Genomic DNA, 21392 nt, shown 5'->3' with positions numbered 1-21392 from the left:
AATCAATGAAACTAGGAGCTGGTTCTTTGAAAGAATTAATAAGATTGATAAACCCCTGGCCAGACTTATCAAAAAGAAAAGAGAGAGGACCCAAATAAATAAAATCATGAATGAAAGAGGAGAGATCACAACGAACACCAAAGAAATACAGACAATTATAAGAACATACTATGAGCAACTCTACGCCAACAAATTTGACAATCTGGAAGAAATGGATGCATTCCTAGAGACATATAAACTACCACAACTGAACCAGGAAGAAATAGAAAGCCTGAACAGACCCATAACCAGTAAGGAGATTGAAACAGTCATCAAAAATCTCCAAACAAACAAAAGTCCAGGGCCAGACGGCTTCCCGGGGAAATTCTACCAAACATTTAAAGAAGAACTAATTCCTATCCTCCTGAAACTGTTCCAAATAAATAGAAATAGAAGGAAAACTTCCACACTCATTTTATGAGGCCAGCATCACCTTGATCCCAAAACCAGACAAGGATCCCAACAAAAAAGAGAACTACAGACCAATATCCTTGATGAACACAGATGCAAAAATTCTCGCCAAAATACTAGCCAATAGGATTCAACAGTACATTAAAAGGATTATTCATCATGACCAAGTGTGATTTATTCCAGGGCTGCAAGGCTGGTTCAACATCCGCAGATCAATCAATGTGATACAACACATTAATAAAAGAAAGAACAAGAACCATATGATACTCTCCATAGATGCTGAAAAAGCATTTGACAAAGTACAGCATCCCTTCCTGATCAAAACTCTTCAAAGTGTAGGGATAGACGGCACATACCTCAATATTATCAAAGCCATCTATGAAAAACCCACCACAAATATCATTCTCCATGGAGAAAAACTGAAAGCTTTTCCGCTAAGGTCAGGAACACGGCAGGGATGTCCGTTATCACCACTGCTATTCAACATAGTACTAGAAGTCCTAGCCTCAGCAATCAGACAACAAAAGGAAATTAAAGGCATCCAAATCGGCAAAGAAGAAGTCAAACTATCACTCTTTGCAGATGATATGATACTATATGTGGAAAACCCAAAAGACTCCACTCCAAAACTGCTTGAACTTGTACAGGAATTCAGTAAAGTGTCAGGATATAAAATCAATGCACAGAAATCAGTTGCATTTCTCTACACCAACAACAAGACAGAAGAAAGAGAAATTAAGGAGGTCCCATCCCATTTACAATTGCACCCAAAAACTATAAGATACCTAGGAATAAACCTAACCAAAGAGACTAAGAATCTATACTCAGAAAACTATAAAGTACTCATAAAGAAATTGAGGAAGACACAAAGAAATGGAAAAATGTTCCATGCTCCTGGATTGGAAGAATAAATAGTTGTGAAAATGTCTATGCTACCTAAAGCAATCTACACATTTAATGCAATTCCTATCAAAGTACCATCATTTTTTTCAAAGAAATGGAACAAAGAATCCTAAAATTTATATGGAACCAGAAAAGACCTCGAATAGCCAAAGGAATATTGAAAAGAAAGCCAAAGTTGGTGGCATCACAATTCCGGACTTCAAGCTCTATTACCAAAGCTGTCAGCATCAAGACAGCATGGTACTGGCACAAAAACAGACACATAGATCAATGGAACAGAATAGAGAGCCCAGAAATGGACCCTCAACTCTATGGTCAACTCATCTTCGACAAGCAGGAAAGAATGTCCAATGGAACAAAGACAGCCTCTTCAATAAATGGTGTTGGGAAAATTGGACAGCCACATGCAGAAAAAATGAAATTGGTATCATTTCCTTACACCACACACGAAAATAGACTCAAAATGGATAAGGATCTCAATGTGAGAAAGGAATCCATCCAAATCCTCGAGGGAGAATACAGGCAGCAACCTCTTCGACTCAGCCGCAGCAACATCTTCCTAGGAACATCCCCAAAGGCAAGGGAAGCAAGGGCAAAAAATGAACTAGTTGGGGATTTTATCAAGATCAAAAAGCTTTTGCACAGCAAAGGAAACAGTGAACAAAACCAAAAGACACCTGACAGAATGGGAGAAGGATATTGCAAATGACATATCAGATAAAGGGCTAGTGTCCAAAATCTATAAAGAACTTAGCAAACTCACACCCAAAGAACAATAATCCAATCAAGAAATGGCAGAGGACATGAACGACATTGCTGCAAAGAAGGACATCCAGAGGCCAACAGACACATGAAAAAGTGCTCCAGATCACTCGGGCATCAGGGAAATACAAATCAAACCACCATGAGATATCACCTCACACCAGTCAGAATGGCTAAAATTAACAAGTCAGGAAATGACAGATGCTGGCGAGGATGCGGAGAAAGGGGAACCCTCCTACACTGTTGGTGGGAATGCAAGCTGGTGCAACCACTCTGGGAAAAACAGCATGGAGGTTCCTCAAAATGTTGAAAATAGAACTACCCATGACCCTGCAATTGCACTGCTGGGTATTTACCCTAAAAGATACAACGTAGTGATCCGAATGGGCACATGCACCGAATGTTTATAGCAGCAATGTCTACAATAGCCAAACTATGGAAAAGAACCTAGATTCCATCATACAGATGAATGATAAAGAAGATGTGTATATATCACAATGGAATACTATGCAGCCATCAAAAGAAATGAAATCTTGCCATTTGCAACGACGTGGATGGAACTAGAGGGTATCATGCTTAGTGAAATAAGTCAATCGGAGAAAGACACTATCATATGATCTCCCTGATATGAGGGAGAGGAGATGCAACATGGGGGGTTGAGGGGGTAGAAGAAGAGTAAATGAAACAAGATGGGATTGGGAGGGAGACAAACCATAAGTGACTCTTAATCTCACTAAACAAACTGAGGGGTGATGGGGGGAGGGGGTTGGGAGAGGGGGTGGGGTATGGATATTGGGGAGGGTATGTGCTATGGTGAGTGTTGTGAAGTGTGTAAACCTGGCGATTCGCAGACCTGTACCCCTGGGGATAAAAATATATGTTTTATAAAGCTGTAAAAAAAAAAAGAAAAAAGAAAAAAAAAAGAAAGAAAGGATGAATAACCAAGTTTTGTAGCAACATGGACGGGACTGGAAGAGATTATGCTCTGTGAAATAAGTCAAGCAGAGAGAGTCAATTATCATATGGTTTCACTTATTGTGGAGCATAACAAATAGCATGGAGGACAAGGGGAGATGGAGAGGAGAAGGGAGTTGAGGGAAATTGGAAGGGGAGGTGAACCATGAGAGACTATGGACGCTGAAAAACATCTGAGAATTTTGAAAGGAGTGGGGGGTGGGAGGTTGGGGGCACCAGGTGGTGGGTATTGTAGAGGGTACAGATTGCATGGAGCACTGGGTGTGGTGCAAAAATAATGAATACTGTTATGCTGAAAAAATAAAAAAATAAAAAAATAATAAATAAATAAATAAATAAATAAATAGGTTTTATAAGGAAAAAAAAAAAGAATGATATAGTGTCCTTATGTATCTCTAACTACAGTCCTTAGCTTAAAATCTAATTTGTCTTATATGAGAATTGCTACCTCAGCTTTCTTTTGAGGCCCGATGGCATGAAAAATGGTTCTCAATCCCTTCACTTTTGGTCTACATTTAGCTTTAAGTTCAAAATGAGTCTCTGATAGAAAGCATATGGATGGGTCCTTTTTATCCAACCTTTTTATCCAACCCTGTGCCATTTTATGGGAGCATTTAGGGCGTTTGTGTTGAAAGTGATTATTGAAAGATGGGATTTTATTGTCATCACGCTGTCTGTCCTTGTTTCTGTAGATTGTCTCTGTATATTTCTGTTCTATATCACTCTTGGGGTTTTTCTCCTTTTATAGAATTGTTCTTAATATTTTCTGCAGGGCTGGCTTAGTGGTCACATATTCTTTCAGTTTCTGCCTGTCCTGGAAGCTCTTTGTCACTACATATGTTCTGAATGATAGCCATGCTGGATAAAGTATTCCTGGCTGCATGTTTGTGCCACCAAGACCATGAGTGATCCCAGTCTGGGTGGGCGGGGGTGGCAGCTGCGGAAGCTGCCCGCTCGAAGGCCAGCCCCCCAGGTCCACAGGCACATGTCTTCACAAGTGCCTGCCCTGGTCCAGCAATTTCCCCATAAGCTCCTGGATTCTGTTCAAGTGCTGTTATATTGGGCCCTTCCTGTCCCACCACCACCCCTCTGCAAACTATCACTTGTCCCCAGGTGCAGGATCCTTTTGCACTGGGATATTGTTTTACTTTCCAGTGAATAGCTTCTGGTGGGCCCCTCCCCCTTCTGTTTATCCTCTGGTTTTGGTCTGCACAATCACGACTCCATCCTTTGTACCTCTCGACTGAAGATCCTCTGTCCCCATAGAGATCCAGACATGTAATCGTACATCTCAGGCTGATTTCATGGGTGTTCACACAGCTTGGTAGATATCCAGCTAAATTCAGGGCATCAGTTGAAATGGAGTCCCCTACTCCTCTGCCATTTTGCCCCCCTCTATCAGTTGATGGCATTTTGACACGGATTGCATTAAATGTGTAGATCGCTCTAAGCAGCATAGACATATTAACAATATTTGTTCTTCCAATCCATGAGCATGAATGTCTTTTCATTTTTTTGTGTCTTCCTCAATTTTTTAAGTCTTTTTCTAACTTCCATTTTTCACACTTACATTTTATCAATATATTCTGCCTTTTTGGCTTCCATTCATTATATTTATTTTATTTCTGTGTGTATATAAGTTTTGCTTTTTTTACAGTTTTGGGATTTAGTGTCTTCTAACAAATAGACTAAAATACACCCAGGACAAGTGGATCATCCTGTTTTGTCCATCTGGGAAATTATATTGTCTCTTCTTCCTCTCTTTTTTTTTTCTTTCTTTCTTTCTTTTTCTTTTCTTTTTGGTTTTGACCTCTTTGGATTTGTCTGGTGTGTATTTCACATGGATCATGGTTGATGTTTTTGATTTATTTCACTTGTTCATCCATTCTTCTCTGAACAAAATGACTAAAGGGGGAAATTCACAACAAAAGAAAGTACCAGAGTTAATGCTGTCATGGATCTAATCAATATGTATATAAGTAAAGTGTTGGAGATGGAATTCAGGATAATAAGTAAAAAGTTACTAGCTGGGCCTAAAAAAAAAAAATAAAAGACACTAGACAGTCTCTTAGTGCCGAAATGAAATCCAATCAGGTCTAAATTTAAAATGCTTTAACTAAGATGCAGTCTAAACTGGATGTTTGAACAGCTAGGGTAAATAAGCCAGAAGAGAGAGTAAGTGACATAGAAGACAAGTTGATGGAAAGGAAAGAAGTTGAGGAAAAGAGAGGAGAACAACTAAAGGACTTTGAGAAATGGCGAGACTTTGAGAAATCAGCAATGCCATCAAATGAAACAATATTAGAATTTTGGGGGTCCCTGAGAGAGAAGAAAGAGAAAGAGAGGGCCAGAAGTTATATTTAAACAAATCATAGCTGATAACTTCCCTAGTCTGGGGAAGGAAATGGGTATTCAAGTCCAAGAGGTAGAGAGGACCCTTCCAAAATCAATAAGAATAGATCCACACCCCAACATGTAATAGTGAAGCTTACAAATTTCAGAGATGAAAGCAGCTCAAGACAAAAGATTCTTAACCTTTAGACACATTAGGTAGAAACATTAGGCTGGCAGCAAACCTACCTTAATGCAACAGAATACACGTTCTTCTCAAGTGCACATGGAACATTCTCCAAACAGATCATATCCCGGGTCACAAATTAAGTGTCAAGCAATACCAAAAGACTGGGATAATTTCCTGCATATTTTCAGACAACAGTGTTTTGATCTTGAGTTCAATCACAAGAGGAAATTTGGAAGGAAATCAAACACTTGGAGGTTAAAGAGCATCCTACTAAAGAATGAAGGGTCAATGAGGAAATAAAAGAACTTGAAAAGTTCATGAAAACACACTGTTCAAACCTTTGGGATACAGCAAAAGCAGTCTTAAGAGGGAGCTATATTTCAGTACAAGCCTCTCTCAGAAATTAGAAAAATCTCAAATACACAAGCTAACCTTACACCTAAAAGAACTGGAGAAGGAACAGCAAATATAGCTTAAACCAGCTATATTTGCAGGAGAAGAGAAACAGGAGAAGAGACATAATAAAGACTAGAGCAGAAATCAGTGAAATAGAAACCAGATGAATAGTAGAACAGATCAATGAAAGTAGAAGCTGGTTCACTGAAAGAGTTATTAAGATTGATAATCTCCCAGCCAGACTTTAAAAAAAAAGAAAAAAAAAAAAAGGACCCATGGGCTCCTGGGTGGCTAGTCAGTTAAGCAACTGCCTTCAACTCAGGTCATGAGCCCAGGGTCTTGGGATCGAGTTCCACATCAGGCTCCCTGCTTTGCAGGGAGTCTGCTTCTTCCTCTCCCTTCCCCCCATTTGTTTTCTCTCTCGCTCACTCAGGCTCTCTCTCTCTCCCAGAAATGAATAAATAAAGCCCAAAAATTTTGTTTAAAATAAAAGAGAAAGGACTCAAATTAAGAAAACCATGAGAAAGACGAGAGATCAAAACCAACACTGAGAAAATTCACAAATCAATCAATATGGTAGATACATAAATGAAAGAAAAGACAAGAACCATATGATCCTTTTAATTGATGCAGAAAAAGTATTTGACAAAATACAGCATTTCTTCTTCATTAAAACTCTTCAAAGTGTAGGGATAGAGGGAACATACATCAGTATCATAAAAGTCATCTATGAAAAGCCCACAGCAAATGTCATTCTCAATGGGAAGAAGCTGAGAGCTTTTCCCTTAAGGTCAGAACATGACAGGGATTCCCAGTCAACTACTATTGTTCAACATAGTACTAGCAGTTCTAGCCTCAGCAATCAGACAACACAAATAAATAAAATGCATTCACACTGGCAAAGAAGAAGTCAAACATTCTCTCTTCCCAGATGGCATGGTACTTTGTGTGGAAAACCCAAAATACTCCACCGCAAACTTGCTAGAACTCATACAGCAATTCGGCAACATGACAGGATACAAAATCAATGCACAGAAATCAGTTGCATTTCTATACGTTAATAATGTGACTGAAGAAAGAGATCCACACACCATACCCAAAGATAAACTCAAAATGGATGAAAGACCCAAATGTGAAGCAGGAATCCGTGAAAATCTCTGAGAACAAAGGCAGTAACCACTTCAACCTTGGCCAGAGGAAAGTCTTGCAAGAAGTGTCTCTAAAGGCAAGAGAAGCAAAAGCAAAAAATGAACTATTGGGACTTAAGGTAAAAAGTTTCTGCACAGCAAAGGAAACAGTCAACGAAACAAAGAGGCAACCCACGGAATGGGAGAAGATATTTGCAAATGACAGTACAGACAAAAGGTGGATATCCAGGATCTATAAAGAACTCCTCAAACTCAACACACACAAAACAGACAATCATATCAAAAAATGGGCAGAAGATATGAACAGACACTTCTCCAATGAAGACATGCAAATGGCTATCCGACACATGAAGAAATGTTCATCATCACTAGCCATCAGGGAGATTCAAATTAAAACCACATTGAGATACCACCTTACACCAGTTAGAGCGGCCAAAATTAGCAAGATAGGAAACAACAGGTGTTGGAGAGGATGTGGAGAAATGAAACCCTCTTACACTGTTGGTATGAATGCAAGTTGGTGCAGCCTCTTTGGAGAACAGTGTGGAGATTCCTCAAGAAATTAAAAATAGAACTTCCCTATGACCCTGCCATTGCACTACTGGGTATTTACCCCCAAGATACTTATGTAGTGAAAAGAAGAAGAACATGAACCCCAGTGTTCATAGCAGCCATATCCACAATAGCAAAATTCTGGATGGAGCTGAGAAATCCATCAACAGATGAATAGTTAAAGAAGATGTGGTTCATATATACAATGGAGTATTACTCAGCCATCAGAATGGATGAATACCTACCATTGACATCAATGTGGATGGAACCAGATGGTATTACACTGAGCAAAATAAGTCAGTCAGATAAAGACAATTATCATATGGATTCACTCAAAGAGAGGGAAGAAATCAGAGAGGGACACAAACCATGAGAGACTCTGGACTCTGGGACACAGACTGAAGGTTGTGGAAGGGGAGGCTGGTGGGGGTATGGGGTTACTGGATGATGGGCATTAAAGAAGACACACGATGTGATGAGCACTGGGTGTATATGCAACTGATGAATCATTGAACACTGCATCTGAAACTAATGATGTACTATACATCGGCTAATTGAATTTAAATTTTAACAAAATGCTTTCCCTGTGTTCAAAGATTTTTTTTTACCATTGTCTCATCATTTTCATTATTTCTATGTTTTTTATTATATGGAGGGGAATATTTTTGTTTTTTATGTTTCCACTTTTTATAGATATTTATATATTTATATATATTTCCCATTTTTTTATTCTCTTAGACTGCTTTGTTGAATCACTAGATGTTTAGTATCATGTTGTTTAGACTCTACGTGTTTGTGCGTTTTCCAGTTTTTTTCTTGTGGTTGATTTCTAGTTACATACCATTGGGGTCAAAAAAAGTTGCATGGCATGCTTTCAATCTTTTTAAATTTATTGAGGCTTGTTTTATGCCCTAACATGTGATATACCCTAGAGTTCACCATCCTCTGAGCCCACACATCTGCCCCTTTGGTGAGCACAGCCCCTCCCAATAGATTGTCATCCCATAACCGAAGTATCACAACAAAAGTGCCTCTGAGAATTCCTTAAGGAACTCCCAAGAGTTGGAGCATGCTGATGTCCACTCAAGGTCAGCTGCACAGTGCATGTGACAGTGAGCCCTGTCCCAGCATCCTCTGAGTAGGCGATCCACTCTAATTCTAAAGTCTGAGATTCCAAGGAAAGTGAGGAGGTATCACTCCCACCAAAGCCCTGAGCTATATAAAGGCAAAGGACTCACACATAAGGAAAAAGACAGTCTTATAGACACTTGGAGAATTTTTATTATACTCATTAATTAACAAAGAGTAAATAAGAAATTAAAAGAAAAGCAAGAGCAGAGTAGGCTCCCCCGGAAGTGCTGCTGTGTAAGCTACGGGGGCGTGTCTCCAGGCAGGTCCGGGTGCAGTTTCCCTAGAAACGCGGGAAATCTGGCGCAGATGCGGTTACAACCCAAACAGTTCTTTTTCCTAGCGAGCTGTGAGCCTGTCAGTGCCCTCTGGCGTGACACCTTAGAAGTAGTTGAGGCCACCGCGGCTCAGCGGGAAACTCCGAAATTTAATGGCACTGGTTTGGGGGATGGCCAAGGTCAGGCGGTGCAGTCTCGGGGCTGTATACCTGTCCCAGCGTCACGGCCGTCACTGCAGTCGGATGCGGTGTCCCAGGACACCAGACAGACCAAGGAGGTTCAGCCTGCCAAGGAGCAGCCACCTGAATTCGCTCCACAGTCAAGCCCCGACCTCCCCACGGAGGGAACTGCGTCACCGCCCCGGGCGCAGCAGAGCCGGCGGGGACCCCGGACTCTCTAAAGACTTCGGACTCGGATTCGGACTTGGACAGTGAAACAGATTCAGATAGTTCAAGCGCCTCCTCATTCTCATCATCTTCCTCCACTGTTGTCAGCTGGAGAAGATGATTGACAAACTGAGAGGGAAAATAAGAATTTTCCTCTTAAAACTGAAGATGAGTTACTCTTAATGAACTACCTTCTCTTGAAAAACTCGTTATTATTCTGCCCGAATATACTGATTTAAAGCCCCTTGGGATGGTTTCAAGTATTATTGAGCAATTAGTAATAATTCCATCTATGATTAACCTACCTCCAGTTAATGGGACTGTATTTTTTTTTCTTTTGAGACTGTAATTTTTAAAAGCAATCGACAGGCAGTAGGAAAGATATTTGAGATATTTGAACCTGTTGCACATCCATTTATGTGTCACGGTTTAATTCTTCAGAGCACATTGAGAGTAAAGGTATGAAAATAAAGGACACTATGTATTTTGGTCCATCAGTGAAAGACTTCACTCAGTACATAGTCACAGAAATGCCCAGAGTGTCTCAATCGCATTCCTCAGTCCCTGCGATGTCAGTGAATCATTTGCAGAGAGCAAGTGTGACCTGGAAGAATGTACTCATTCTCTCAGTCCCATGTAGGTCAGGCCCATCCAAGGTCAAGGCTGAAATGGGCAAATCCTAGGGGAAGGGATGTGAGTGCCATGTTATGGGAAAAGGCCTGGAGAACTGGCACTTTGGCCTTCACCTTGAAAGTATCAAGGGAGAGAGGCCTGGGGCAGAAAAAGCAAGGGAGACCCTGACCAACCCTGAAAGCCTGATTGGAATCAGCCTTTGTCAGAGTCTCTGTCTGAGAAACTTATCTGCAAAGGCTGGACTGTATGCTGAAACCATGAGGCCAGGATCCTGCTCTCTGTTGACCTTCACCAAATAATCAGACCCACCGTTCACCAGGTGCCATTTCACTCCGAACGTTATGTACTTTATTTCAATAAATAATTTACTCTAATCCTCAGAGGAGAGTCTTTCCTCATTTTAAATTTGAGAGACAGAAGCTCAACAATAGGAGAACACCTGTCAAGGGTCATTTGGTTGTGTGGCCAAATCCTACAGGAGCCAGGTGCACCCCAAGCTCAGCTGAGCTCTAAACAGAGGGCACCAGCAATAGGAGTGCTCCAGTGATCAGATAGGCAGGAGGGGAGACAGAAATCATATTAGAACTTCTACTATTAAAAAGGGAACTATCTTAACATGTTGCTTGAATTTCTTTTTATAATCTGTATAATGTCTGTACATATTTATTAGCTGCACATTGAAAATATATTCAGAAAGGAGTAGATGATCCAAAGAGTTCATTGCTCTGCTTGTGTTTCTCCAGGGTTCCCAGCACCATTCTTTTTTTTTTTTTTTAAGATTTTATTTATTTATTTGTCAGAGAGGGAGAGAGAGAGAGAGAGAGAGCGAGCACAGGGAGACAGAGTGGCAGGCAGAGGCAGAGGGAGAAGCAGGCTTCCTGCCAAGCAAGGAGCCCGATGTGTGACTCGATCCCAGGACACTGAGATCATGACCTGAGCCGAAGGCAGCCAGCCGCTTAACCAACTGAGCCACCCAGGCGTCCCCCCAGGACCATTTCTTAAAGGGACTATCCTTTTCATTGGGTGTTCTTGGCTTCTTACCTATTATTGGTTGACCACATTTGTTGGGATTTAATTCTGGACTCTCTATTCTGTTTTATTGGTGCATATGTTGCTTTTTGTGCCATTACCACGTTGTATTCTGTTACTATGCCTTTGGAGTATGGTTTGAAATGAGGAAATGTGCTACCTCCAGCTTTGCTCTCTTTTTGCAGGATTGCTTTGGCTATTTGGAGTCTCCTATGCTTCCACACAAATTTCAGAATGATTTCTTCTATTTCTATAAGGAACGCCTTTGGCATTTTGATTGAGATCACATTGACTCTGTAAATGGCTTTGTGTAATATGGTCATTTCAACAGTATTAATTTTTCAAATCATAAACATGGGATGTGTTTCCATTTGTTTGTGTCTTCAACTTCTTTCAGGAAAGTCTTGTAGTTTTCATTGTAAAGGTTCTTCACTTCCCTGGTTTCTTACGTTCCTATTTTGTTGCTTTTGATGCTATTTTCCTTTTCTGATGCTTAGGAGTTAGTGTAAAAGGATGCCACTGATTTTTCTAAGTCAGTTTGTAATATGTCACTTTATTGAATCATTGATTACTTTCAACAGATTTTTTTATTAACTCTGCAGATTTTTCTGCATGTAAGATGATATTTGCAAAGAGTGACATTTTCACTTCTTCCTTCCTGGTGTGGAAGGCTGTTATTTCTTTCTCTTGCCTAATTGCTCTAGCTAGGACTTCCGCTACTATATTGAATAGAGGTGGGGAGAGTGTCCTTCCTTGTTATGTTCCTGTTCTTAGAGGAAATGCTTTCAATTTTTCTTCATTGAGTGGGATGTTTGCTGTGGGGTTCCTGTAGGTGGCCTTTATTATGTAGAGGTATGCTCCTCCTATACCCAATCTGTTAAGAGTTTTTGTCATAAAGGAATGGTATATTTTGTCTAATTTCTCTGGGCAACTTTTGAGATGATCATGTGATTTTTATCTTTCATTTTCTTGATGTACTAAATTACACTTATTGATCTTTGTAGGTTCAACTACCCTTGCATCCCACAGATAAATTCCATTTAGCCATGGTGTCTAATTTGTTTAATGTGTGAACTCAGTTTGATAATGTTTTGCTGAGAATTTTTCCATCCGTATTCATCAAGGATACTGGTTTATTGCTTTTTTGTTGTGGTGGTATCCTTTTCCAGTTTGCTATCAAAATAATACTGCCTTTGTAGAATGAATTTGAAATTGGTGCCTCTTCCTTAACATTCTGGAAGAGTTTGAGGAGTACTGATATTAGTTTTCCACTGCATGCTCATTAGAATTCACTAGTGAAGCCATTTGACCACAAGGTATTCTTTTGGGAGTTTTTTGATTGCTTACTCCATCTCTTGAGTTACAAGTTTTAAGTGTTAGGCCCCCCTTGAGCTTCATTGGACCCAACCCTTGTGCAGAATTCAGGGACCACTGGGACAAACCCCTGGCTTTTCCTCATTCTTTAGTGCCCTCATTCAGGTTAGAAAGAGGCTCTGTGAGCAGAGTAGAGTCTCTCCTGACCCAGGGGAAGGGAGAAAAGGAACAGTGATGGGGCAGGGCCAAGAAGAGGGAGGCTGATGAGGCTCCTCACTGCAGATACTGACTTTGGAATGAATCCTCCACAGCAGGATCACACAGCAAGCCATAGGGGTCGCTCAGCATGTGGAAGCATTCCAGGCCCAGTGTTTTCATGTGCAACAACTCCTCCAGCCCCAACCCCGACCCCAGCCAGGTTGCTGACCCCTCAAAGCCAGGCACTCCAGCCAGAGCTGCCACAATCTCCTTACAATAACCTGGGGAGGACTCTCCTGGGAGGATGATGTTGGGCCCTGAGCCATGGCAGGAACAGAGGGTCAAGTTCTGGTGGTTGAGGGTGTGGGGGTCCTGTAGGCCACTAATTGGCCCTTGTCCCCCAAAAATAAAGGCTCCTCAGAAAAGCTGGGGAATCCAACATCAGGCTGGTTGATGGGCTTCCATGCTAAACCGTTCTTGCTGCTGAAACAGAGTGTGTGCGTGCTAGGGGACAAACAAGTCCTAGCAGCAGTCATCAAAGAGCACGCTGTGAGGAAACAGGTTCCCCAGGCTGAAGTCCCTCACTGGCTGATGGTAAAATCCTTGCTCATGCCCATTGAGTATGAGCATATATGTGGGTATAGTGTCCCACAGTGTGGTGGGCTGCCCAGGGGCTGCCCACCTGAAGGTTACTTTGGGCAGGCCTGAGAGGACATCGCTGGATGCTATAGAGGCTTTGGGGTAGGTGGCTGGGTGGGCAGAACCAAATTTGGGGGGCTGCATGGGTATGGAGGCAGCCTCTGGTCAGTTGACAATTAGCTGGTATCCAGGAGGACACCCTGAGTAATGCAGGACAAGGCGCAAGACATTGTTGTCAAAAACTTTTTAGGCAGCTGCTCTTGAGTGTCAGCTGGGCCTTTGGGCAAGCTCAGGAGGCTAAGGGGCACATGGTGTTAGCGGGAAGGGATTCCAGGGGAAGAAGCTGGGTAAGGGGGGTACCCAGCACAGGAGAGGAAGCAGAGGGGCAGGAATTGGAGGATGAGAGAGCCAGAGCGAAGGGTGGCCCAGGGAGGTGGCTAACAGTGAGGGGTGGCTATCAGAGCCTTGAACATGGGGATGGGGACTGCGCCAAGAAGCCTAGGGGTTGGGATTGCTCAGGGAAGACCACTGAATGGGTAGCTGAGCAGGGAGTAAAGTCCTGCCTCATCATAGCCCAAACTTGGTCCAGGCACTGTCTCTCACTGATCCTGAGGTGGATCATGCTGTGTCTTAATTTGGAGGTACTGATGCCCTCACTCAGGCTGGGGTAGGCTGTCTCCTCAGGACCCTGGGGGGTGGGAAGTGCCAGGGAAAGTGCAGGTTGGTGAGATCAGGTAGTGAGCTTCCTGTGTTCACGGTTGGTGGAAGGGCAGGCACATTGGCAGGCTGGTCAGGGAGCACATGGTGCTCTGATTAACATCAGATAAGAGTTAATTGCAGGGAGTTCACAGGACTAAGATAGGAAGAACATAAGGACACCTTCCAAGCATGGCATGGCTTCAACAAATCTTTGTCCTCTAACAAGTTCTCTTCGATAACAGGGACTTTGGAGTCCACTTTACCATTCAGAAAACCTCAATGGTGGCTGAGCAGGATGCTAGGAGGAGCGGGGCCTGGATAAATGTCCTGAGGGCTGGGGTTCCTCACACTGGTGTGAAGGCAGAGCCAGTACTTGTCCTATTCAGTCAGATGGTAGCAGAAAGACCTGCCCCTTCTCTGCAGGGACATTGTCCCAGGACAAATCCTCCACCAGCTGGGCTCTGGGGGAAGAGACAAATAGGACCACAGGGAGAGCTGTCTTTCTGGCAGGGATAGCGGTGGAGTGGGGACGCCATTTTTCTGGAATCTCACTGTAACTGTTCCAAAGCTCCTGGTGCCTAGGGCTCCACAATGAATACAGAGGCAAGTTGAGGTGGCTCTTGGAACTCAGCCAGGTCAGAGCTCATCTGGTTATCAGTGGGCAGAGAACGGCCATAAGGAGAGCTCCTTGTGTATGCTAGTCACAATGTGGGGGCCTGTAGGCCCCATGTGTTCCTCACTCCAGGATCTCTGGTGTCTGTGCCTCCCCTACAAGCCTGTCTTCCTGCCCTTCAGCCTCTACCTGTGCCTTTCAGATGACTAGACTGGTCTGTGCAGGTTGTCTACATCTTCCTAAGTCAGTCTTGGTCAGTTGTGTGTTTCTAGGAATGTACCCATTTCCTTTAGATATATAATTTGTTGGTATGCAATTATTCATAGCCTTTCATGATTCTACATATTCCTGTCCTGTCCATTGTAATAACCCTCTTTTATTTCTTCTTTTTTTATTATATTAGTCACCGTACATTACTATGTCTCTTTTTTTCTTAGATCAGCTAACTTTTTGCCAGTTTGTGTTCATCATCTTCTAGAACCAGCTTTTAGTTTCATTGATCCTTTCTATTGTTTCTCTAGCCTCTGTTTCATTTACTTCTGCTCTGATTTTTATTATTTCTTTCCTTTTGTTAACTTTGGGCTTAATTTGTTCCTCCTTTCTAGTTCACTGAAGTATAAAGGTAGATTATTTGACATCTTTCTAATTTTTTGTTGCTCTAAACTTCTTCTCAGAACTGCTTTTACTGCAACCCACAAATTTGATATATTGTATTTTCATTTTCACTTGTTTGAGACCATTATTCATTTCCCTTTTGATTTCCTCTTTGACCTATTGATTGTGTTACCAAACTCGGACTAGTTGAGCACACAATGCCCAGTAAGCCAATGTCTGAGACATGGGTTTTGAGGCAAAGAAAGCTTCCTTATCACAAGGAAAGCCCAGTGAGAAGACTGGCTATCATTCCCAAAGCTGCATTGCCCTCTGGAGGAAAAGGGACAGCCACTACTTGTTTGGGGAAGGAGGTAAATGTATGAGAGGAGGATGAGATGTTTCTGGAAACCTTGAGAGGGTGGGCCTTCAAACAATCTGGAGCTCTATATTGTTCCGGAAAATAAGACATCCCATTCAGGACCTGGAATGATGAGGTATGTCAGATAATTTTGAAACAAATGTTTCTTTCCACTCCCCATTAGGTTTCTATAATCAGTGGGTAAACAGGGAGTAGGGGTAAAAAGCAAAGTAAGTGATTAATCACACATGAGGTTAAGAGATGCAAAAACGTCCTCAGTAGGGAATAAAACGTGACGTGGAGCTAAGGTAATAATGCAACTAATACAATATAGTTCTGCATATGCTTTCAAGACTAGTCCAAGAACCAGGTGTCTGGCCTCAGTTGTTTAAAATTAGAATTAGAATCTTGCTGATTCTGCATCTGGATGATAAATCCATTGTGGACCGTCAGGTATTGAGGTCCCTGCTATTATTGGATTATTGTCTATCTCTTCCTTAAGATCTGTATTTGTTTAATGTACTTCAATACTCAGGTATTGAGGGCACATTTATTTTCAACTGTTATATCTTCTTTTGGGCTTGAAGTCTATCTTGTCTGATATGCACATGGCTACACCTTCTTTCTTTTTGGTACCATTTGCTTGGGTTATCCACATCCGTTCCTTCACTATAAACCTATGTTTGTCCTTACAGCTAAAATGACCCTTCTGAAAGCATCACATACTTGGGTCTATGTTTTTAATTTATCAAGGCACTCTCTGTCATTTGATTGGTAAATTCAACCCGCTTACGTTTAAGTGATTATTGATACGTAAGGACTTACTATTGTCATTTTATCTTTTCTTTTCTGGTTGTTTTGTATCTTTATTATTCCTTCTTTGTGTTTCTGTCTACTTTTATCACTTGCTGGTTTTCCATGATGATTCCCTCAGTTTGCCCTTTTTTAAGGTTCTCTCTGCTCTAGATATTGTTTTGTCTTACCCTGAGGTTTGTATAAAATGTCTCATAGATTAAATGGTGCTTTTCCTGCTGTTGGCAACTTTTCTTCATTTGCCTACATGGCTGTTCTCATTTTCCTCCTCCCCTTTTACATTTTTGCTGTCACAAACTCTTTTCCTGGCATGGGTTTGTTACCAACTGTAGTAGCTCTAGTTATTTTTAATAACTTTAACCATTGCTGTTATCATTAAGTGTTTAATGCCCTATTCTAAAATAAGGTTACAGTTTCTGACTCTGCCAGCTTACTCAGAGTCTCTGTACCTTCATCTTTTCATTACAGTATTAAAGTTCCGCTCAATATGTCTTGGAGGCAGGACTAGTGGTGGGTAATTCCCTCAAGTGTTCTTTGTCTGGGGAAGTCTTTATTTCTCCTTCATGTCTGAAAGATAAATCCTGGATACAGATTTCTTGTCTGGCAATATTTATTTGTCAATGCTATGAGTATGGCATTCCACTCTCTCCTGGCCTGCAGAGTTTCTGCTGAGAAATCTGCTGATAATCTCTCCTATGGGAGCTCATTTTTATGTTACTTTCTTTTATACTTTCAAGATTCCTTCTTTATCTTTGACATTTGACAGTGTCATCGGAAAGTGTCTTGGAGATGGTATTTTTGTATTGAGATAATAAGGTTACATATTAACTTCACAGACTTCTATGTCCACTTCTTTCCCCAGGATTGGGAAGTTCTCAGTCAATACTTTTGTAATAACAACTCAGCCCCTCTTCTCCTTCTCTTCTCCTTTTGGTATACCCACTATTCTTAACTGGCTCTCCTAATGGAGACTGGTAGCTCTTGCAGGATTTCTTCATTTTTTAAGCTTGTTTTTCTTTTAAGTAATCTCTACATGCAACATAGGGCTCCAGGTCACAATCCAAAGATCAAGAGTCGGATGTTCCACTAACTGAAGTAGCCAGGCACCCCAGGGTTTCTTCACGTTGAAAAAAAATAATAAACCTTAGTTCTCTTCACTTCCACCTGAATCATCTCTAGATTCCACCTTTCAGATCATGTATTCTCCCTTCCACCTGATCTGCTCTATTTCCAATGTTTCTAATGCATTCTTCATCTCATTTACTGAGTTCAGCTCCAGAATTTCTGTTTGTTGCTTTTTTAGAAATTCGGTCTCTTGGGTAAAGTACTCCTTCTATCCATTCATTTTATACTGAGTTCATTGAATTGCCTGATTCTCTTGTATCTTGTTGAATTCTGTTCTGACAGTTATTTTGAATTCTCTATTACTTAGATCACAATCTTCTGTAAATGTAGGGTTGGTGGCTGGAGAACTGTCATTTTCTTTTAGCAAAACCATATTACCATGATTTTTCATGCTCTTTAAAGAGATTTTCCTTAGCTGAATACTTTGAAGTAGCCAACACCTTTTGTAGGTAAAAATTTGTTAACTTTGATTCTAACAGTTCATGGGTGGGAGGTTAGAGGCCCTTCTTTAGTATTACAGCAGGTGGCAGAAGAGAACAAGTTTCTGGTTTCTCTTACCAGAGTAGCCCTGGTAGCTGTATAGACCAGGCTTAAAGAAAAAAAAAAAAAAGTAGGAGGCTAGCACTCTGGAGGGGCCAGTATGTACTAAGCCCTTGGGCTTTGGGTGTGCCCCACACTCCAGGAGGAGGATCATCAAGTTCAGGAGTCCCAGGGACCTGGAAGTTCTCTTGCTGAACTCTCAGGGCAGACAGTGAATAAAGTGTTTCTTCTTCTCTGCCTCCCTCCCTTGCCTTTTCCTTCCCCCAACTGTCCCCTCCTAGTCACAGATACCCTACCTCAGAGGACCCTGCGCTGTGGCTTCATAACTAGGGGGTCCTCCAGCCACGGCCCACAGGACCAAGTAGCCTTTCACTCACTCCTTTCCAACCCCAGCTCCTCGGCCACAGGAGTCACAGGTGAGCATTACCACCACTGTAGAAGCCAGGATAGCAGGCCCCACCAAGCTGCCTGGGCTCTGGTCTCCATGAGGCCCAATACACACTTCTTCAGATGTAAACATGGATGGATCTCTTTGGCATCTGGTGTGCTGTGCAGAGGAACCTTTGTTGGGTTTTGGAATCCTACTAGTTGTAAACAGAAAGGGGAAGACAAATGGAAGGACTCATTCTGCCATGATGCTGACCTCACTCCTCCCAAGAATGTGTTTGGTTTTTTTTTAAAGATTTTATTTATTCATTTGACACAGAGAGAGAGATCACAAGTAGGCAGAGAGGCAGGCAGAGAGAGAGAGAGAGGAGGAAGCAGGCTCCCCGATGAGCAGAGAGCCCTATGCGGAGCTTGATCCCGGACCCTGAGACCATGACTTGAGCCGAAGGCAGAGGCTTTAACCCACTGAGCCACCCAGGCGCCCCCCAAGAGTGTGGTTTTAACCATTCTTTCTGGAATTACATGGGCAACTGGCGCACTTGTTTCAAAAGATTTCCTCTTTTTTGTTTGGATAATTCGTATCACATCCATACCTTCCTTTCCTCTCCATTTCAAAGGAAATATACCCATAGCCCATCTAAAAGGAATCCAGTGTCATAAAGCCACAAGCCATATGGAAAGAGGAGATGAACATGTCAGATAATATATTAACATGTAGAGCATTTAAAATATATGCACAGATCCCAAAGAGTATATTTATGGCTTTATTGGTTTGTTGTTGTTGTTGTTGTTGCTGTTGTTGTTGTTTGGTAAATCTGAAAATTCTTCCACTACCCTTTCCTATATACTATGAGAAGTGCAGTGCCCTGTTCCAACATACAGTTCAGTTTAGATGTTTGTATCAGCCAGTGTCCAGTCAGGAGGCAGAAGCCACATCAGTCATTTTAACAGGGAAAATCTGATAGAAAGAATTATTAAGAAAGAGGTATTTAATTATGAAAGAGATAAAAGAAAGCTCTATGGAAACCAGAAGTAGAAGATACAGTAAGCAGACATTACCTCTAGAACTGAGGTATAGCATCCAAAAAACGGAATACATTTGAAAGAATAAGACTGACATTCTGTTTATTGGACCAGGTGGGACCAGAGTCCCCAAGAAGGAAAGAAATTCACCAACATGCTGCAGACCAAGCCTGTTGGGCAGGAAAACCCTCACTAAAGAACTGGAAAGATTCCCTGGGAGGCAGCCCTCTAGAACACAACTAGCTACAATGCCATACTCATTCACCCAAAGGCAAGAGAAGCTAAGTCTTCTCCAGGCCACTGTCAGCAGCATTATAAGATCAAGGGGGAAATGACACCAAAACTAGAACACCTAGGTGGCTCACTCAGTTATATGTCTTCCTTCAGCTCAGGTCATGATCCCAGGGTCCTGGGATCAAGTCCTGCTTTGAGTTCTCTGCTCAGCAGGGAGTCTGCTTCTCTCTCTGCCTGCCACTCTCCCTGCTTGTGCTCACTCAATCTCTCTCTGACAAATACATAAATAAAATGTTTTTTCTAAAAACACAAAAAGAGTCCTTCTTGCCTCTGGGCCATGCGTCGAGCCAACATTGAGGCATCCTCGTGATTCAACCCGACATGCCCACCCTCGCGACATCAAGGTGGCGTACTGGCGACAGGCTGGACTCAGCTACATCCGGTGCTCCCAGATCTGTGCAAAAGCAATGAGAGAAGCACTGAAGGCCGAGTTCAAAGCAAATGCTGAGAAGACTTCTGGCAGCACTGCAAATATTGTGAAACTGAAAAAAGACTAATCTACCCTGGCTAAAGCTTGAAATGCTACATTTTCCGAGGTGAAGATGTGTGGATCCATGTTACGACAGATTGAAAACGATCTCCCGGGGCGCCTGGGTGGCTCAGTGGGTTAAAGCCTCTGCCTTTGGCTGGGGTCATGATCCCAGGGTCCTGGGATCAAGCCCCTCATTGGGCTCTGCTCAGAGGGGAGCCTGCTTCCCCCTCTCTCTCTGCCTGCCTCTCTGCCTGCTTGTGGTCTCTGTCTGTCAAATAAATTAAGAAAAAAGAAATCTAAGAAAAAAAAAAGAAAGAAAGAAAACGATCTCCCTGCATGAAAAGAAATCCTGTCTTGTTCTCGATTGACAATGCCAATGAATTAAAATATGGTTCCAAAAAAAAAAAAAAAAAAAACCCAAAAGAAAAAAGCTTTTACTCCTGCTACATTTTGCTGTGTTCCCTCTGGTGCCCTGTAGAAATTCAATGTCTGCATAGACAAAATCTGACTTGCATACGCCTCCCTGAATGAGTCTAATTGAAAAACAAAGGAGGAATGCCCAGAACATTAGGCCTCCATTGAAATTTCTTGGCTGAAAGTGGCCACATTCTTACTGCGCCTCAAGGCTCTCATCTAGGGAGTAAATGTTTAAATTTCGAGGAGAAACAGGCATATGTGGTGCTCATGTACTTCATAAGCTCCTAGCCTCCTTGTCCTTACCACACGCTGCCCCACATATTATTGTCCTGCCCATTAAGGCTACACTTTCCTCCTTGCTTTGTGCTTGTGCTTGGTGTATTGATATGACCCCAATGAAACTGGAGACAGAGCTTGGCTGGAGGCCCTCTGCCACTAGAGTGTCTGGTCCCCAGGCCTCTCCTTTCTCCTATTAAGGTGTCTGGAGGAATCTTTTCATTCACCATCTCAGGGTTTGATGGCCAAACCCAACAGTGCACTAACTGACAAAGACTGTGCCAAATGTGCCACATGGCAAAAAATGAAACATTTATGACATCCAGTATCAACAAGTAGGGCACATACAGGGTAAATTTGAATCAAAAGACAATGAATCAGTAATGGGCAGTTTTCACACTTTTAGTTCCTCAACTTCCACATACACCATTTACTCACATTGGAACTTCCATATAACAACACAACAACT

The 21392-nt window shown here is 42.0% G+C and overlaps 2 protein-coding genes and 1 pseudogene across 2 annotated transcripts; 2 read left to right on the top strand and 1 right to left on the bottom strand.

Annotated features, from left to right (window-relative positions):
• The first annotated feature begins 8980 nt into the window (after positions 1-8980).
• On the top strand, positions 8981-9548 carry LOC125103328 (H/ACA ribonucleoprotein complex non-core subunit NAF1-like). Its single transcript, XM_047735272.1, has one exon. The coding sequence runs from the start codon at positions 9145-9147 to the stop codon at positions 9511-9513; it is 369 nt and encodes a 122-aa protein (XP_047591228.1). The 5' UTR covers positions 8981-9144; the 3' UTR covers positions 9514-9548.
• Positions 9549-12748: 3200 nt separating this feature from the next.
• On the bottom strand, positions 12749-14562 carry LOC125103327 (CREB-regulated transcription coactivator 2-like; annotated as a pseudogene).
• A 1145-nt stretch (positions 14563-15707) lies between these two features.
• LOC125101556 (ATP synthase subunit epsilon, mitochondrial-like) lies at positions 15708-20625 on the top strand. Its single transcript, XM_047731970.1, has 3 exons — positions 15708-15712; positions 20015-20336; positions 20559-20625. The coding sequence occupies exons 1-2, from the start codon at positions 15708-15710 to the stop codon at positions 20253-20255; spliced, it is 246 nt and encodes an 81-aa protein (XP_047587926.1). The 3' UTR covers positions 20256-20336; positions 20559-20625.
• Positions 20626-21392: the final 767 nt, after the last annotated feature.

The sequence above is a fragment of the Lutra lutra genome, chromosome 6, assembly GCF_902655055.1.
Source record: "Lutra lutra chromosome 6, mLutLut1.2, whole genome shotgun sequence".
Taxonomy (NCBI): Eukaryota; Metazoa; Chordata; class Mammalia; order Carnivora; family Mustelidae; genus Lutra; species Lutra lutra.
This window is presented reverse-complemented; position numbering and strand designations above follow the sequence as displayed.